This window comes from Bubalus kerabau, chromosome 1 (genome assembly GCF_029407905.1).
Source record: "Bubalus kerabau isolate K-KA32 ecotype Philippines breed swamp buffalo chromosome 1, PCC_UOA_SB_1v2, whole genome shotgun sequence".
In the NCBI taxonomy this organism is placed as follows: domain Eukaryota; kingdom Metazoa; phylum Chordata; class Mammalia; order Artiodactyla; family Bovidae; genus Bubalus; species Bubalus kerabau.
This window is the reverse complement of record NC_073624.1, coordinates 208,080,129-208,097,762: the sequence shown is the minus strand read 5'-3', so window position 1 is coordinate 208,097,762 and position 17,634 is coordinate 208,080,129. Positions and strand designations below refer to the sequence as shown.

General features: G+C 53.2%; 1 protein-coding gene across 1 annotated transcript in view; it reads left to right on the top strand.

Moving 5' to 3' along the window:
• Positions 1 to 17,634, top strand: part of COL23A1 (collagen type XXIII alpha 1 chain) — a 406,818-nt gene that overhangs the window by 380,002 nt on the left and 9,182 nt on the right. Inside the window, exons 6-17 of the mRNA XM_055551748.1 lie at positions 454 to 480; positions 1,924 to 1,950; positions 3,346 to 3,372; positions 7,419 to 7,535; positions 8,546 to 8,581; positions 8,984 to 9,010; positions 10,688 to 10,741; positions 11,702 to 11,746; positions 13,149 to 13,226; positions 15,304 to 15,357; positions 15,950 to 15,994; positions 16,816 to 16,905. Coding sequence (XP_055407723.1) covers positions 454 to 480; positions 1,924 to 1,950; positions 3,346 to 3,372; positions 7,419 to 7,535; positions 8,546 to 8,581; positions 8,984 to 9,010; positions 10,688 to 10,741; positions 11,702 to 11,746; positions 13,149 to 13,226; positions 15,304 to 15,357; positions 15,950 to 15,994; positions 16,816 to 16,905 — 627 coding nt within the window. The remainder of the gene's footprint in view (positions 1 to 453; positions 481 to 1,923; positions 1,951 to 3,345; positions 3,373 to 7,418; positions 7,536 to 8,545; positions 8,582 to 8,983; positions 9,011 to 10,687; positions 10,742 to 11,701; positions 11,747 to 13,148; positions 13,227 to 15,303; positions 15,358 to 15,949; positions 15,995 to 16,815; positions 16,906 to 17,634) is intronic.

The window sequence follows — 17,634 nt, the reverse complement described above, 5'->3', positions numbered from 1 at the left end:
ATTGGATTCCTCTATTCCCCCACAAGGAGGTGGAGTCAGCAAGGCTTCGTCAGGTGTGTAGACAGGTGAAGGGGAGATAGTGGAGGCTTCTGTGCAGTGGTCACTGGCCATCTGCAGACACCACAAAGCTAAAGCTCCACCATTCAGAGTCTCAGGCATGACACTCATTCCTGAAGCACTCAGCCTGGCGGAGGGAATGTGGTCACATGTCCAAATCCTGTGGGGTGATGGAGGCAGGTGGCTTTGAAGGAGAAATGGGCTCTGTTTTCGGAGGAGGGGATCCTGGGCAACAAACAACACAGAGATGCCCCCAGCCTGAGTCCATGTGAAATGTACCCAAGACCATGAACTCAGGGCAGGCTTTGGTCTCTTGTCACCCAGTGCCTCTGGGTCATAAAACACAGAAGAAATATAACCTCTGTGCTCTCTCTGTCTCTCTTTCTCGTTTTCCAGGGGCCACTGGGTCTGGATGGAAAGCCTGTAAGTGATAACAGGGCAGTTGTAGGTGTCCTGGGATGGGGCTGCCCCTGGGGTTGGGAATGGCCATGGACGCCAGAGGGAGGAGCCACTGAGAATGTGGTTCAACATGGAGAGAAGCTATTTGACTGTCAGAGTTGAGTTCGAATCCAGCCCCACCCCCTACTGACTGTGCAACCTTGTGGAGGCCTTTTCACCTCCCAAGCATGAGGCTTCTTTTTTTGTCAAACAGTCATATTAACTCTCCCCACAGGGATGCTGGGAATGCAAAAAACTGTGAACAACACTGTCCCTGGTGTCCAGTCAGCCCTCAAAACACCTGCCCTCCCAGAAGGCCCTCAGCACATACATCCCCTCATACAGTCTCAGGAGTTGAATGGTGGACACCACGCTGAAGGGTTTTCAACACCTGGGTCAGAGGTGGTCCATGGGCATCCTTAGCAGAATAAATAAGATGCACAGAGATAGCATAATTAAATTAATAATTGGATATGGATGGAAGAAAGGAAGGACAGATGGATGGATAGATTGATGGACAGATGGACGGATGAGTGGGTGGATGAGTGGGTGGAAGGAAGGAGAGTCAAGTGAGGTAATGAATCAAACACTGTACAGACAGTTGGATGGAAGCAAGAGTAGATGAGTTTGTGGATGTATAAATGCGTGATGGTTGGGCAGACAACTGAGCAAAAAATGAATGGATTAACAAATGATTGGAGAGCTGACTGATGCTGGGTACATTATTAAAGGATGGGAGGAAAGAACCCAGTACCTAGACGGATGAGTTGTTGAAAGAGTGAATGAGCGAATCCACTACTAGCTGAAGAGAACATGACTTGGGATGGAGTGATCCATTCCAGTGATCAAGGCCCCTGACCAGGAGTGTGAACGCCAACCTGGCCCCACCGCAGCCTAGCCCCAACCCCAGGGTCGCTGAGCCCCACCGTCAGTGCCTTGTGTGTGACCTGACCCGCTTCCCTAGAAGTCCTGGTGTTAATAACTTGGCAAGACTGAAAGAGACACATTTCCCTGCAGCCAGAGGGTGATGGCAACCACCGTGTCCTGCCAGGAGCCACCTCCACCTTCTCACACCTCCAGACCCAGGAGTCAATGACTCCTCACTGGTGTCTGGGCACAGCGAGGGCTGAGCAGGGAGAGCTCTGTTCTCTAGGGGGAGTACCTAGCACACTTACCCCTGTTCAGAGAGGATGCCAGTGACTGCCCCAGTGCCCTGTCTTCCTCATGGTGAGGACTGAGGTGCAGAGCTTCCTTGGGGCCAGCACGGGCAGCTGAAGGCTGATAGGCTCACATGTCTTTTCACTCAGCCACCCACAGCTCTGCTCAGCCTCACAGGCCTTTCTGCCCTCAGAGCCTCAGGGGAACCAGAAAGGGGTCAGCCTAGTCCTCTTCACTCACCCATGTTCTTTCTCTATCTTCCTTCTCCAGGGACTTCCAGGCCCCAAAGGGGAAAAGGTAAGTGATGCTGGAGGCTGTCCAGATATGGCAGGCTGAAAAAGGAGGCCAGAAACCTGCCTTCAAACCCCAGTCCCAGGGTGTGACCTTGGGCAAGTCACATCCCCTCCTGGAGCCTCAGTTTCTTCATCTGTGAAGTGCAGTTGGTGGTGCCTACCTCCTAAAATGGTTATGAGGCTTCTGTGTGACAAGTTAAAGTACCTGGAGGGTTGAAGCTGAAGTCTTCTAGCACCAGAGTGTAACAAATCTCAAAGCATAGTCTATCCAAACTGACGGGTTTCCAAAATTGTCAATCCTGAAAAGAGGAAGGTACCAGAAAAGCCTGGGGAATTGAACACTGTTGATGGCATTCTTTGTGGGGAGAACACCTCCCAGGAAAACAAATGGTAGAGAGCTAGCCCCAGGATATTTGTAGCCCTGTGAGAAGCCCTTGTGAGAAGGACTTCCCTGGCATTTGGGCACTAAATGTCATAGTCAGACTCCTGGAGGGCTGGGACTCCAGGTGCTTGGAGGGGAGCAGGAGAGAGGGGAGATCTGCGTGTCCCACAGTGGAGTCAGGGGCCAAAACAGCCCTGGGTGTGATAGAGCCGACAGACACTTCTTAAGCAGGACAGGGCCAGGCTGTGCTGCGCCACCCACAACCCCCATTGCCACATGCCCTGGGTAGGTCAGAATAGCCTGGGTTCCATCCACCATCAGGGCTGAGCAAGGCACAGGATCTGGTGTTTGGAGCCTCAGGTGTGCATTCCAGCTCCACTGCAACTGTGTCGTCTTTTGCAAGTTGCCCAGCTCTGTGGGCCTCAGTTACTCCATCTGTAAATTTAAACCAGCTGCAAATTTAAACCAGCTTCTCATGGGGAAGACTGTGCAAGGTAAAGGACTAAGTGTTCTTTGTAGATGAACAAATAGGCACCAGTTGGCAGGTGGAGTGGTTGCCTTCATGCCAATTCTGGCTAATGCCACTGAGTCGTAGAAACGATGAAGGCAGGGAGACCTCTCTTTTGAAACCAGAGAAAAATTGTTGTCTTGGCATCTACTGCTACATAGCACGCTGCTCCGAAGCTTGGTGACTTCAAGCAGTGAATCAGTTATCATCCATCATTATTCGGAAGTTCGAGGGTTCTACTCTGCTGTGTCTGGAGGCTGGCAATAGATAGCTGACCGCCTCACTCCAAGCCCTGGATCTGCTAGCTGTGTGACCTTGGGCAAGTTACTTAGCCTCTCTGTGCCTCAGTTTCCTCCTTGGAAATGGAGATAAGGTAGCATCTGTACGTTATTTTTGTTAGGATTGGAGTGAGACCACGTGTATGAAGCACTGAGCGCAGAGCAATGCTCCACACACGTGAAGAAGTAGTAGACGTACTGGTGATAGATCATCCTGTTTTTTGTTCCTAGGGCACACCAGGAGACTTTGGCCCCCAGGTAAGACCCAAGCAAGACCCTCCCCCAACCCCGCATGGTTTGTTTTATACCATAATAAGTGTTTTTTCTGGGTCCCTATACTGATCACAGAAAGAAGGGAGTGACAGCCTCCTCCCCACCCATGGTCTATCTTGCTGCCTGTTTTTACTTAAGCAGCCATCAGGCAGAAGCTCCAAGCACCTTGATTTGGCCAAAGCTTCCATTCTCTGCACAGACAAGCAGACATCCTGGTCACCCTTATCACCATAGATAGGCAGAAAGCGGGGCTGGCACCAGGCCCAGACTAGAGACTGATCTTCCCGAGAGCAGCTGGCACCCAGGAAGAGGGAAGGCTATGGTTGGAGCCAGATGCCCTGAGCCCAGAGTTCAATTCTGCCACTTACCAGCCGAGTGATGTGAAGTGAATCACCTCCTCCTCTGAGATTCAGTTTCTCCAACTGTGAGTGGGGGTGACATCCTATATCCCAAGCCCCTGAAATGAAGGTTCATGGCAATCAGGAAAGTGGGTACCCAGCTGAGTGGGAACAGTAGGTCAGAGTCTCCTCTAGCCCTCCATGCCCCCGGGCCCGGGTACCCAGAAGTGCCTCCTGCCAAACCAGGGGTCTCCTCAATGGAGTCTGAAGCAGAGTGAGGACTCCTGCTGGGTGGGCTCCACAAAGCATGTCTTGGCAATTCATGTGGCTATTGGTGGGGAGCTCAGCCGGAGATGCCCGCTCATGGATCTCTGTGTGGCTCAGGCCTCTCCCAGCCTGGTGGGAGAAGGGCCATCCCAAGAGTAGCATTCCAAGAGGCAGGAGGCCAGTTAAGAGCCTCCTCCAGAAGGGACACAGCGTCATGTCCACAGCATTCTGTTGGTCACAGAAGTCACAGGATCCACCCAAGTCAAGAGGGTGAAGAAATGGACTCCAGCTCTTAGGGGAGGGCGAGGTCCCTTTGCAGAAGAGCCCGAGGGATGGGATCAAGCATAGCAGCCCTCTTCGGAGACTGTTAAAGGTTGTTGCTGAACCATGAGAGACGCAGGGATTCTTGGCCTCTGGAGGAGAAGAATTCAATCGGGGGCCAGTGACGAGGCTTGATCACTCAGAGCTTTTGTATAATAAAGTTTCATTAAACTATAAAAGTGATAGATAAAGCTTCTGACATAGAGTGCCCCCCTGCTAGCCTTTAGCAGTAGGTTATATACCTATCAGTGAGCTGCTGATTAGAGAAAGGAGAGGTCTCAAAACTCAGAGTGGCACCAGGCCCCTCACCCATAACATGCATTTTGAGATAACATTGGCACCAGGTGAGTCATCCCAGACCATAAAATGATTGACATGAATCTTGAGGAAAGGCAGGTTTCCAAGTAAATATATAGTTTCATTAACATAGATTAGGAGAACAATGTATGAGGAAAACATACAGGTTTGTTGAGCCCTTATCGGTTCTGAGTCTTAAGCAGAATCAACCTGAAGAAAGACTGAGTCTAGGGTAAATACATAGTTCATTAACATAGCTGAAGACAAACATTGCCCTAAGAAGAACACCTTGGTTAGCTCAAGGTTTGAGAAAAGTGAAGTTCAGGTGGAGCCAGGTGTCATCATGGCAACACAAAATTTTAAGAAAAACCTCTTTTTAAATTTGTGTAGAGAAGGAAAAGAATTTGACTTGTTTGACTTGTTTGTTTCCTCCTGACACTTTAGAGAAAGATAAAAAATGTCTGACACTTGGAGCCTGTTTCCTCCGTTTGGAGACCCCTGGCCTTCCTCCCTGTTATCCTCTCACTGTGGTCCGTCCGCACTTCCAATGCCCTTCCTCTCTCCAGGCTGGGTTAAGTGGTTTTGCCTCCAGAAATAGCCTGGTGGTTTCCAAATCACCCTCCTGCCTTTCTCATCAAACACCTATTTGCTGACTAGATGGTTTTCCCGAGGCTCAATCCGGACTTTATAAGTAGAGACCATCACGTGTACAGTCGCCGCATCCTCAAGGTAGACTGGCCGAGTCTGGGCTGCTGGTGTGCACTCTCCCCTCGACTCATCCCGCGTTCCTAGGGGGAGACCTCAGCCATCCGATCCTGGGGGAAGAAGGGTGTCCAGCCGCATTCCAAGTAACTCAGGAGAAGTTAAACACCCTCTAGAACATGCTCAAGTGTTGACATTCATTTTCTGCCTTGATAAGGAGAGTCCGTTATCAGTGGTTCCCACCCTGAGCCTTTGAATTGTTTAGCAGCTGATTCCTAACACAGTGTAAAGTGAGACAGGAATCACCCACCACTGCCACTCTGAGCCATTGTCTTTTGGCTGGAGTTCTAGTCTCTTTGTCAGGACCCTGGCTAAGTCAGACTGGTCAGAAGATCTGTATGGTAGACATTGAGAATTTCAGTTAATTTTTTAATTGGGAAGACGAGTGAGCTATGTCATATGTGCCATGGTCTAGAGAGGCAAGTTTTCTCATAGTGTGAGGTCCACAGATGAAAAAAATCTGTCTAAAGGAGACTCTTGCCTCAGTAGCCAGAAGAGATCCTGACCTTCCTTACTCTGTAACCCTGGGTAAATTGTTACTCTCTAACCCCTGGCTTCTTCATCTGTTAAATAAGTAGCAGCGCCCTGGCCAGGTGGTCACAGGGTTGGGTGAGACAACCTCACCCCTCAGCGCTGGGCATGCAGCAGGGGCCCAATCTACAAAAGCCTTCTTCCTTTCTTGGCAACAGGTGGGTTGGGAGTTGCTGGCACTGTGAGCCAGGGATGCCCCATTACTGTGCCCTAAGCCAGTACTGGGCAGGCACCCCCAAGAGCATCAGGAAGTGCCAGGGGCTCTGCAGTCTCTCCTCCTTGCGGGGACATGCCACAAGGTGAGGGCTCTGGCTGCCTGAGGTCTAACCCGTTACTAACACAGCCAAGAGTCAGAGACTGGGTGCTGCAAGAAAGAGATGTTGTGTACCTTTGTCGCTTTTTTGGTTTTTTTAAGATAATTATAGTTTCACATGCAGTTGTAATAAATAATACCCCCTGTTCCCATCATCCAGTTTCCCTCAATGGTGACATCTTACATTGCTATAGTACAACCACAACCAGGAAACTGACATTGATATAATACACCAACCTTATTCCAATTTCACCCATTTTACTTATTTGTGCATCTGTGTATTTCCATGCAATCTTATCACCCTTGAGATTTGTGCAACCACCACACAAAAAGCCCTCCTGCTCTCTATCTATAGCTGTAGTTATCTCCTTTCCAGCCCCCATCCCTAACCCCGCTGATCGGTGCTCCATCTCCGCAAATTTGCATTCCAAGAATCTCGTGTAGCCCAGTCATCTAGTAGCCACCTTTTGAGACTGGCTTTTTTCGCTCCGCATAAATCTCTTGAGATGCATCCACGCTGTTGCGTGAGTCAGTGTTCAGTTTTTTTGTTTATTGCTGAGCAGTGTTCCGAGATATGGATGTACCCCAGTTGGTTAACCATTCACCATTGAAGGACATCTGGATTGTTTCTCATGAGGAGCTATTGTGAATAAAGCTGCTGTGAATGTTCACGTATGGGTTTTTGTGTGGACATGTTTCTAATTTTCAATATTTTCAGTGTTTCTCTGGGACCAATGCCCGAGAGTGTGCCTCTAGCACTTAATAAAGCCAGAGCTGAGCGACCAGGAAGGTCTTTCAGGAGGCAAACAGTCCCCTCCCTTCCAAAAGGAAGGGGGCTGTTTGGGCACGTGTGCTTTGTCCCACACCTAATATGTCTCACCTGTCACCTGAACTCCGTAGCTGGGCTTCAGGCACTGAGAGCTGGAGCAATGATGCATATGGGGGAGGGTACGAGATCCTATTGGCCTCTCATGCAGAGGTGTAGGTCATGTCCCTTTATATACCAAGGGACCTGTCCTGTCCCTTTGTATACCAAGAAGTAGCAAGAGGCCCAATAACAAGGCCCTTTCCTCCAAGCCAGCCGCACGCTGGGAAGGCGAAGACATCTGGCCACCCCTCTAAGGAGGCCTCTCTCTCTCTCTCTGGAGGCCAGAACTCCCTCTGCCCACCCTCAGAGTCATGCTGGGCCCCATGTCTTTCAGGGAGATCCAGGGCAAGATGGAGCTGCTGGGCCTCCAGGGCCTCCAGGACCCCCTGGGGCCCGGGGCCCTCCTGGCGACACTGGGAAAGATGGCCCCAGGGGAGCACCAGGCCCAGAGGTAAGAGAGGGCATGGAGCTGGACCACGCGGGACGTGGTTACCAAACCTCCCAACCCTGATCCCACAACCAACCCCCACCCTATCCTATCCCCAGCCCCAACCCAGACTCCTACTCCAATCACACCTTAATCTAACACAAACCAGGTCCTTGACCCCAACATAGGCCTTGATCCCAAGTGAAAGAGAAAGTGTTAGTCGCTCAGGCATGTCAGATTCTTTGTGACCCCACGGACTGTAGCCCACCAGTCTCCTCTGTCCATGGGATTTCCCAGCCAAGAATACTGGAATGGGTTGCCATTTCCTTCTCCAGGAGATCTTCCCGACCCAGGAATCAAACCCAGGTCTGACCCCAAACTCATTTCCAAATCCAGATCCACACCCCCAGTTCAGACTGTTATCCAAACCCAAACTCACGCCTACAGACTCTGACCCAACTCTTAACCCCAATCTCTAACTGCATTTAGATTCTGACCTTGGTTGTAATCTCAGTCCCAGTCCTGACCCTGAAACCCTGTCTCTGCACCTCTCTACCAACCTCTTCTCCCTCTCTCTCTGTCTTTTTTCTCTCCATCTCTCTCTCTCTCTTTCTCCCTAGTATGAAGCCACTGTTGTGCCCCTAGTCCTAACCCAAACAGCGGGGTCAGACCTCATTGTACCGCCCCCTTTCCCTCCCCCAGGGGCTCAGGTTGGACTGTGCTTCCTCCAGCGCAGAGCTGGCACCCGCCCCCTCTCTAGACTGCCTCCAGGGTCCCCTATCAGGGCAACTGCTCAACTAGCTCACCGATTCCTTGTTGTGCTGGGCACATAACTCCCTGAGCCTCAGCTTTCTCATCTGTGAAGTGAGGACAGTGACACCCACTTTTCAGAGGTTTGGTGAGGACAAAAGTGTACTTGCATGAGAGAACGTACATGCAGCCCCAGCCCAGGGTCTGGCAGGAGATACAGGCTCAGGCAACTGTGACACCCCAACCCCACCCCGCCTCAGTGCTCTTCTCTTATGCCTCCTCAGGGTCCCAAAGGAGAAGCTGGACAAGATGGTGCAACGGTCAGTATCCAGGGCATTTCAGAGGCCTGGGCAGGCAGGACCATGGTTTGAGACCTGGAAGCTCCTCTCCCCTGCCCACCCACAGCGGGACTGGGCATGCAGCCCAGGGTGCATACCTGGGCTCTTGCCCCCACCACCACTGGGAGCAGATGGGCCAGGACCCAACCCCAGCAAAATTCTCACAACCCCACACCCCTGGGATAGAGCCTGCAGTCCACTAATCACGGCTTGGGATCTAATGCAGATTTCTGTCCAAGATACGATGGCTCAGCTGGGTTCCAGAGACAGCCCTGCCACCCTCTGGGACTTGACGTCACCCTTTATAAAACAAGGATGTTAAGGAAGACAGCCCGGGTGCAGCCTCTGGAATGATGTCTAACACCCCTTCTTCTCTTGTTCCAGGGCCCGAGTGGACCCCCAGGCCCCAAGGTGAGTGCCTCTCACTCCTGTCTTAGGCCTGGACACAGGGGGCCCCTTCACCTCACCCCTTTCTCCTCCTCCTCCCCCACTGGAGCCAAAGCAGTGGGGTTAGAAGACCAAGTTCTATAACCTTGAACAAGTGACATCATCTCCTCTCTGGGCCTCAGTTTACTCCTCTGTCAAATGAGGTCATGACAGACTTTTCCTGCCTTACCTTCACAGCAGGTTGTGAGGATTGAATAATAAAGCCCATTAGCTTGTCAGCTCTCTTTTCTTCCTTCCTTAAGCAGTACCTGCCAGGGTGGAAGGCAGGCTGTGGTCATCCCTGAAGGAGCCAGGGCCCCAGGACTGGGCAGGAGAGAAAGTGGGGGGAAGGCGCTATCCTCAGTAAGCATCTTCTGGGAGCTGAGGGCCTCCAATGCATTCCCTCTAATCTCGCAACTTCCTTCTGAGACTGGGGGCATCATAGCCCCCATGAGCAGTGACTTGCCCAGGATCACTCAGCTTGGGAAGGACCAGCTCAGGGTTAGACTGGAGTCCAGGACTATCAGCCCCATCACCCATGAGAATCTCTCTGAGGAGCTCAGGGTCTATGGGCTATGCTGGGTGGAGGTCATCAGAGCCACTTCTACCAGAGGAGGAGGAGGCTGGTGTCCAGGTGGCTCTGACCAGGCTAAGCCCAGTGTTTCTGGGAAGAAGATGGGGGTGGCTGTGGAGGGCCTTCTTGGCAGGGATGTGGGAGGTGGCTGGAGATAAAAGCAGGGGCTGGGCAGAGCGGGACCAAACCCAAGTCCTCGCTGTGGGTCGCTGCTCTTACCTGTCTCAGAAGTCAGGATCACATTCATTCATTCATTCATTCACTCATTCTTAGAGAAATACATCAAACACATAGAATTACTCAGGCAGATCATTTGTTCCCACATCAAACTGGTTCTCAAAGTGTGATCCCTGGACCAGCAGTATTATCAGCATCATTGGGTCTCATTAGACCCACGTGTTTGGGGCCCAAAGGCACTGAGTCAGAGACACTAGAGGTGGGCATGCTCTGTTCAAGCAGCCCCCAGTGGTGCTAACGTGCCCTCCAGTTTGGGAACCACTGACCCAGATTGATCTTCCCCCATTGTTTCCCACGGCCAGGCCTCCTCCTCCTCATACTGGTCTCAGCAAGCTGTGCCCTCCTCCGAAGGGCTGTCCCCAGCCACCTACTGAAGCCCACACTCCCCCTGAGTCCCTCTCTATCCCAACATTCCTTTATATTCTCTTCCGGGCACATCCACTACCCAGCATGAGGCTGTGAATTTATCTGGGTATCTCCTGGCCCTTGGTCTCCTCTGACCCACTGAGCAGGGATCTTGTCTGCCTGGCCTGCAGAGGGTGCTCAGAGATGTTTGTTCACAGAGGGAATAAATTACCTCTCCTTCAGCTGATCCATTCCTTTTGCACACACCTACTGAGCTGTGTTCTGGGCTAGTGGGGACAGGGGATGGAAGTGGGTCTTACCCTACCCCTGCCCTAGAGGGACAAGGAGGGGAGGGAGCACTGACCTGACCCAGTGTGATCAGTGCCGCTACCAGGAGTGGACTGGTGCGGTAGGAAGTGCATGGAGGGGATGGCCAGCTGACTGCCAGAGGACCCAGCCAATGCGTGCAAGTCTGAAGGCTGCAGCCTCCACTGTTCTCTCTTCAGGGGGATGATGGGATACCAGGCCCTCCAGGGCTCTCTGGACCCCCAGGGCCCAAGGTAGGTACACATCCCTCCTCCTGTGGTCCCCCTGCCTCCCATCTCCCCAGTTCCCACCTGCCTAATGAAGCGTCTACCCAACCCTTTTACATCACAGGCACGTGGGCTGATGACCAGGTCAGGCCAGAGGGAGGCCAGCAGGAAGGCCAGGGTCCCACTCACTAACAGGCCTGGCAAATCATCCAGGCCATTGGCCTCCCCTTACACCCTCAAGTCCTCTGGCTCCCATCTCAGGTGGCCCCACTCTGCCCTTCCCCCAAGCCAGGAACTGGCTGTGTTCCTTGGTGCCTCATCCCCTTAAGACAACAACCAAATCCTGGCCAGGCTTCCTCTAACCTGACTGAGCCCCTGAGTTTCTCCAACCATGCATTAAGACCAAACCAGAAGGGGGCCTGGGGCCTGAGTCCTGGGGGCTGTACTGAACTCACCACCCCCACCTCAGGGTAGGCTCAGGCAGGTTCTCAGGACCTCCTCTGGAAGCCTGCAGAGCCTGGAAGCTCCACAGCAGACGCCTCTGTTGCAGGGTCAGTCAGGGAGCAAAGGGGCTGCAGGTAGAGAATGGCAGAGACAGAGCCCTGGGGCCCAAGGTGGCATCATGTGAGCTTCTCTGGTTCCCGAAGGCCCATCCTGGGGGGTACTGGTTTCACCTCCAATCTACCCTTTTAAGCTGGGAGTCCAGAAGGTCCCTGGCCCAAGGGTCTGGGCCCTGGCAATCAGAGGCTGGCCTGGAGTCAGGTGGCAGGTGGTCTCAAGTAGTGACAAGGCCTTCACCGTGTAGCCTTGGGCCCCTGGGCCTCAGTGGCCCATCTTGTCTACACAACAAGGGGCCAGAGGAAGGTCCCACAGTTCCTCCCTCAACTTGGGAGATGCTAGTCACATCCATTCGGCCCTGTGCTCTTTGGGGAAGAGGGCACTGGAGGGGGCAGGGGAACTTCTGGCTGCAGCCATGTGTCTCCACAGGGGGAGCCCGGCCACCCAGGCACTGATGGAGCCATGGGGCAGCGGGTAAGCAGTCCCCCCACCCCAGCCACACCAATGAGATCCAGGGACCTCATTCCTTCCAAAGCCCCTGTCCCCCAGATACCCCAGAGGAGCAGTGGAGCTCTGAGAACTTGTAGTCTTTTTTTTTAATACTAATATTTCATTAGTGGGTTGGGGTTTTTTTTGTTTTTGTTTTTGTTTTTTGCTTTTTAATTCTTAATACATGCTTTGGGTAAAATGTTCAATTATGGATGTGAAAAGGAGAGTCCCGTCCTCCTCCCTCTTCTCCTCCTCCCCAGGCAAGAAGAGTCTGCCCTCCTAGACTCTTTCCCTTGGCACATTCAACATAGACTTCGATATGTCACGGATGGTGTTATCCTACATGACATATGGGGGCCTTGCCTTTCCCCCAGCCCCACTTCACAGTTCACCCCTGTCGCTGGAGCACAACCACCGCAACTGGTCCCAGATCTTTAGTGATGAGCCCCTATCAGCACCTTGTTCTTGGCCCTGTGATCTCAAGCAATCACATCCCCCTCACGCTCCCACAGGCTGCCTCCCTCCTCCAAGACAGAGGTCTAAGCTGGCAGCCTGCTGGTGCGGATGGCCAGGGAATTGGATTAAGCACTGAGCATGGCAGTTCAGTGTACACCTTCCAGTTCCATAGAGGCTGTGACCGTGGAGGCAGCTGGCAAATGAGGCCCTGGCCGGGTCTCTTCTCTGGTGCACCTGGCCGCAAGCCTGAGCAAAGTGCTCACACCCGCTGCTGCTCTAGCAGAGAAGAGTCCAGAGGGGAGGGGAGGTTCCAAGGGGAAAGGTGAGGCCAGCAGCAGGGCACACGTCTGTGCCTGTCGACAAGGGCGTGTGCAGACACATACATGTGGACATGTGCGTGGGTGGGTGTGGACTCGGAACCAGGAGTGAATGGGAGTGTCAGCGCCTGGTGCATGCAGCCTCCCCCCGAGGTTAAGAAACTGAGGTTCGAGGGCAGCCTCCAGCTGGCAGTGTTTTGGAGGGTTTGGGTGTTTTTGTTTGCCAACATTTAAAAATCTGAAGAACTTCACATCAAAGTCAGGCTGTCCATTTTCTCTCAAGGACGAGCCTCAGTGGGCTTCAGTTCTCACGTGAAGGCGGATCACAGGCACCTCCTGTGAGGCGGAGGTGTTTTCCTCAGTTTGCCCCAGGCCTCCCCTCTCCCTTGTGTAACCCCCTGCCTGGCCCCCAGAATGCTCACTCAGTGAGCCAGGGTGCCAGTTCCTGAGAGAATTCAAGAAGACACCACGCTGGGGGCCGCCCAGGGTCCAGCTGAGAGAGCTGGCCCACAGGTCACAGTCCTGTGTGCAGCCCCAGTTACTAGGTTCTCGGGGTGAAACAAAAATGCCCACCATGCTCCTCCCTGAAATTCTTCCTCTTCTTCCTGCCTCAGGGTCCCCCGGGCCTCAAGGGCGAACAAGGAGACACAGTGGTAATTGACTACGATGGCAGGATCTTGGAAGCCCTTAAGGTAGCGTTCCTGGTGGACCCCTAGCGTTCCTTTCCTGAGGGAATATCCACCCACTTTGCACACTTTTTTACACAACGGACCAGGGGTAGCTTAACACAGAGACTTAACACATATTAGGTAACGTCACCAGGTACCTAATATGGAAATCAGTACTGTGTGGAGTCCCACACGATGCTGAGAGAGCCACTGTAAATGGGCCCATGTGGCCCTGAGCTCCTCAGAGGCTGAGGCAAAAAAGGACAGCTCACCCTTCAGAAGCAAGAGGCAGGGCTTCTCGGGGCCTTTCTAGGAACCAGAGGCTAGAAGGCTGATCTCCTAACAACCATTGGGTGAGAAAGAAGAGCGTGGCAAGGCCTGCTCCAGGAGACTCGGGAGTTGTGCGGCCTCAGCCCTGTCCCAGTGCTGGGCAAGCCCAGGACCCATCACCAGCTGGAGAGAAAGGTTGGGGGCCAGCTGCTCAGAGGCACTGGGAGAGGAGCTGGGGTGGGGAGAGGTGGTCTGCAAAGACTGGGTGTCAGCACCGAATCCCACCCCAGCTTCAATTTCAGTTGTCTCCCACAAGCCTCAGGGAAGCATGAGCTGATGGTAACGGTGCCCACCCCAGGCCTGCGTGGCGTGGTGTGGTGTGGCATGGCCCAGGGCTGCGCCTGTACATGGCTGCTCCAGAGCCGCAAGGAGAAGCCCTGTGGGAGCAGAGAAGTGGGGAGGTGGATTGTGGATGCCAGATGGGGACGATGACTGGATTTGTTGGGCAGACACAGAGGGGTGAAGTCGAAAAACACATACTGAGGGGCAGGCTAGCTGGGGAATGGTGTGGAAGATGGAGTCACTCGAGGCAGAGAGGCCACCGGGAAAGCAGGTGCTGGGCCTGAATCTGGAGGAGGGTGGCTGGAATGGAAGAAGGAGTAAGACCAGGGCATCTCAATGGAGGCACCGACAGGAAGGGGCAGGTTGCAAGATATGGAAGCAACCTTAGTGTCCATCAACAGATAAATGAGTAAAGATGTGTACACACAGACACACACACACACACAGACACACACACACACAGTGGAATACTACTCAGCCATTAAAATGCCATTTGCAGCAGTATGGATGGATTTGGAGAGTATTATGCTAAGTGAAATAAATCAGACAAAGACAAATACTATATGACATCACTTATATGTGAAATCTAAAAAAATACAACAAACTAGTGAACATAACAAAAAAAAAAAAAATAAGCAGATGCACAGATATGGAGAACAAACTAGTGATGACCAGTGGGGAGAGGGAAGGGAGAAGGGATGATAGGGGTAAGGGGTGAAGAGATACAAGCTATTATGTATAAAATAAGCTACGAGGATATATTGAACAACACAGGAAATATAACCAATATTTCATAATAACTAGAAATGAGTATAACCTTGGACAGTGATTTGAAGCACTATATTATAGTGATTATAATAGTATATACTATTGTATGTCATATATAATATTGTATATCAACTATGCCTCAATCTTTAAAAAGGAGGGGGCAGGTAGGGGAGAGGAGGTGAAGGGAAGAGGCCTGGGGCTTGCTGGACTGGGGGCTGAGTGACAGCAGCCTTTGTGACGGGGCCTGAGCAGGGGTGGGGGCAGGTGGCCTGAGGGAAGCCTGGGCAGGGACGGGAGCGCGGGAGTGAATATGCTGTCCCCTCCCCGTGAAACCAAGGGATGCCCGGGAGCAGCGGACAGCACCAGAGGTCACAGGAGAGGCAGAGACCACAGTGCTGGGCCTCTGCTGGGGATACAGTTTGGGGCTGGCTTTGAGTGCCAGCAGGGGTTGGTTTTACGTTTGCTTCTAGAGGCAGTACAGAGCTGTCATGGGATTGAGCAGAAGCGTATTGTGATGAAACGTATACTGAGGGCAGAGGGCTAGACACTGTGCCGTCTTACCTGATACCTGGTACCATCCGCCAGGCCTCCCCCAAGACACAGGCCTGACCTGACTAGGTGGGAAGGGGGCTATATGGTCTACGGCCTCAAGATGGAGACGGGGGTGGGCAGTGATGGGGAGGCCCCACCTAAACACTGACCCCTTGACTTTCACACACAGGGTCCTCCTGGGCCACAGGGGCCCCCAGGGCCACCAGGGATCCCCGGAGCCAAGGTCAGTGCAGACGTAACTGTGTGGTCCCCCGGGTCTCTGTCTCCAGGGCCGCCTCCAGGGTCTCCTCTCTGCCTCTGCTTCTCTCCAGGCACCTTGGCCTGGCCTCTAGGGCTCAGAGGAGGTGGCCCTGCTCCTTCCTAACCAAGCGGGGTGCCTTCTTCCTGGCCCTGGCTTCTCCCTGCGATGCCTCATTCACACATATAATCCATAAATGGGCCCCTCGTGATGTTACAAAGTCCTGTAGATTACAGAGCCATTCCTATGGCCTGTGTGTATCGTTCACACCTGCCCACTTGGCTCAGGAGAAGGGGCCCAAGACTTTAAAATCAGGTAGGATCTGGTCCCAGCCATCATCCCTGGGCTCTGTGGCCTGGACCCTCAGCTTCCACCTACCACAGCCATGGCCGCACCTGCCCACAGGGCTGAGGAAGTGGAGGAGGCACTGCTAGGCACGCAGTGAGCTTCTTCCTGAAGGCCCAACCTCAGGGACCCAACCCGGGGCCAGTGCGCTGGTCAGAGGGGGCAGCCTGGCCACAAATCCCTCCAGGGCCCGGGGCACCATAACCCCACCTTGCTGTCTGTTCCCTTCCAGGGCGAACTCGGATTGCCTGGTGCTCCTGGAATCGACGGAGAGAAGGTCTCTGGGCCTTTCATTTCCTTGGTGATGCTGTGCCTGATACTGTGTCAGGCTGAGTGTGTGTGTGTCTGTGTGTGTCTGTGTCTGTTTCTGCACGCGTGCGTGCAGAGGTCTAGAAAACAGAACATTTGCTCTGGAGCCAAATCCCGGTTCTGCCCATAGACCTCAGGCAAGCTACTCGCTTTCTGGCAGCCTCGGTTCCTCGGTCCCTCAGTTCCTGAAGATGGTAAAAGGGCTGAGGGCTAAATAACGGCACACGGAACACACTCGAGAGTAGTGCCTGGCATGTAATAACAAAGAGTCATCTCCCTGTCATTATTAGTATCGGTGTAAGTATACACGCATGTGTATGATCCTGCGTAGACACGACAGTGTCCACGGGTATCACTTAACATTCACGGATGTGCCTTTAGCACTGGTCCCTAGAGTGTGACTCAGAGTGGACGTTATACAATCAGTCGAATGAAGGACTGCAGCAGCTGGTTGGGTGACCGAGGGATGGTTGGTTGTATATGGGGTTAGGGGCTCTCACCATTGGCTCCTGAGATGTGAGCACAGGGTTGGCCCTGATCCCATATGCACCCCCTCAGTAGCTACCCATTCCCACTTGCTCTGCCCCCTGCCCCACCCTGCAGCCCTGCTTGCAGTAAGACAAGCGGGGACTGCCCCTTTTGTGTTGCCAGCCAGGCCCCTCTGTTCCTTCATCACTTGGTCTGGAGGAGAAGACCCACAAGGAAGAAGGGAGGATCTGGCCTGCCTTAGAATAAGCTCCGCATGGGGGGAGGGAAAGTGCCTACTGTATCTTGTTCTGTGATTTTCAGGGTCCCAAAGGACAGAAAGGAGATCCAGGAGAAGCCGGACCAACAGGACCCAAAGGGGAAGCAGGAGAGATGGGCTTGTCAGGCCTCCCGGTAGGTGGCTGAGTAAGCCCCTCTGCTACTTGCCCCATGTGAGGGTCCCAAGGTGAATGCGGGCCCCCCACGGTGGCTGCCAGGGGCTGGGACTCTGTGGTCCTAGTCTCAGCCCAGTCTCAGCCCCAGCCCACTGGGCCTTTGAAGGGAAGCGCTGGGATGCCCTGACTCTGAGCCCGCACTTCCTCCCCTGCAGGCAGACCTACCACTTACATCGAGAGCCCTCCTTAAGGTGAAATAAGGAGGCCCTGCCTAATGGCAGATGACTAGACGGGGAGCTCTGACAGCCCAAGTCTGCATCCTGCTCCATCTCACTGACTCTGGAACCCAGCACAAGTGACCTAACCTCCCTGGGCCTCAGTTTCCTCAGCTCTAAAATGGGAGTGATAACCTCCCCTCCCACAAAGGGACACATGGGCAGGGCTGAGAATAGGGACCCACTTTCATCGTCATTTTAACATTGCTTTTGTCATGCGTGGCCAGACGGGAAGAGCTGCTACCACATCACATCCATTGTCCATCCATGAGGCTCACTCGGCTAGAGAGCTGGTGCCAGGATTTGAACCCCAGGTCTTTGCTCCTAGAGCCCCTGGCTGCCCCACAGGAAACAACGTATACTGCTGTTAAGATGCTCTCGGAATACCCACTGATTTAGGGAAAGCTACTGAAGATGCACTGCTTGATGGAGGAAGGAAGGGGAGGTGCTGAGCCCCGTGGGTGGCAATTTTG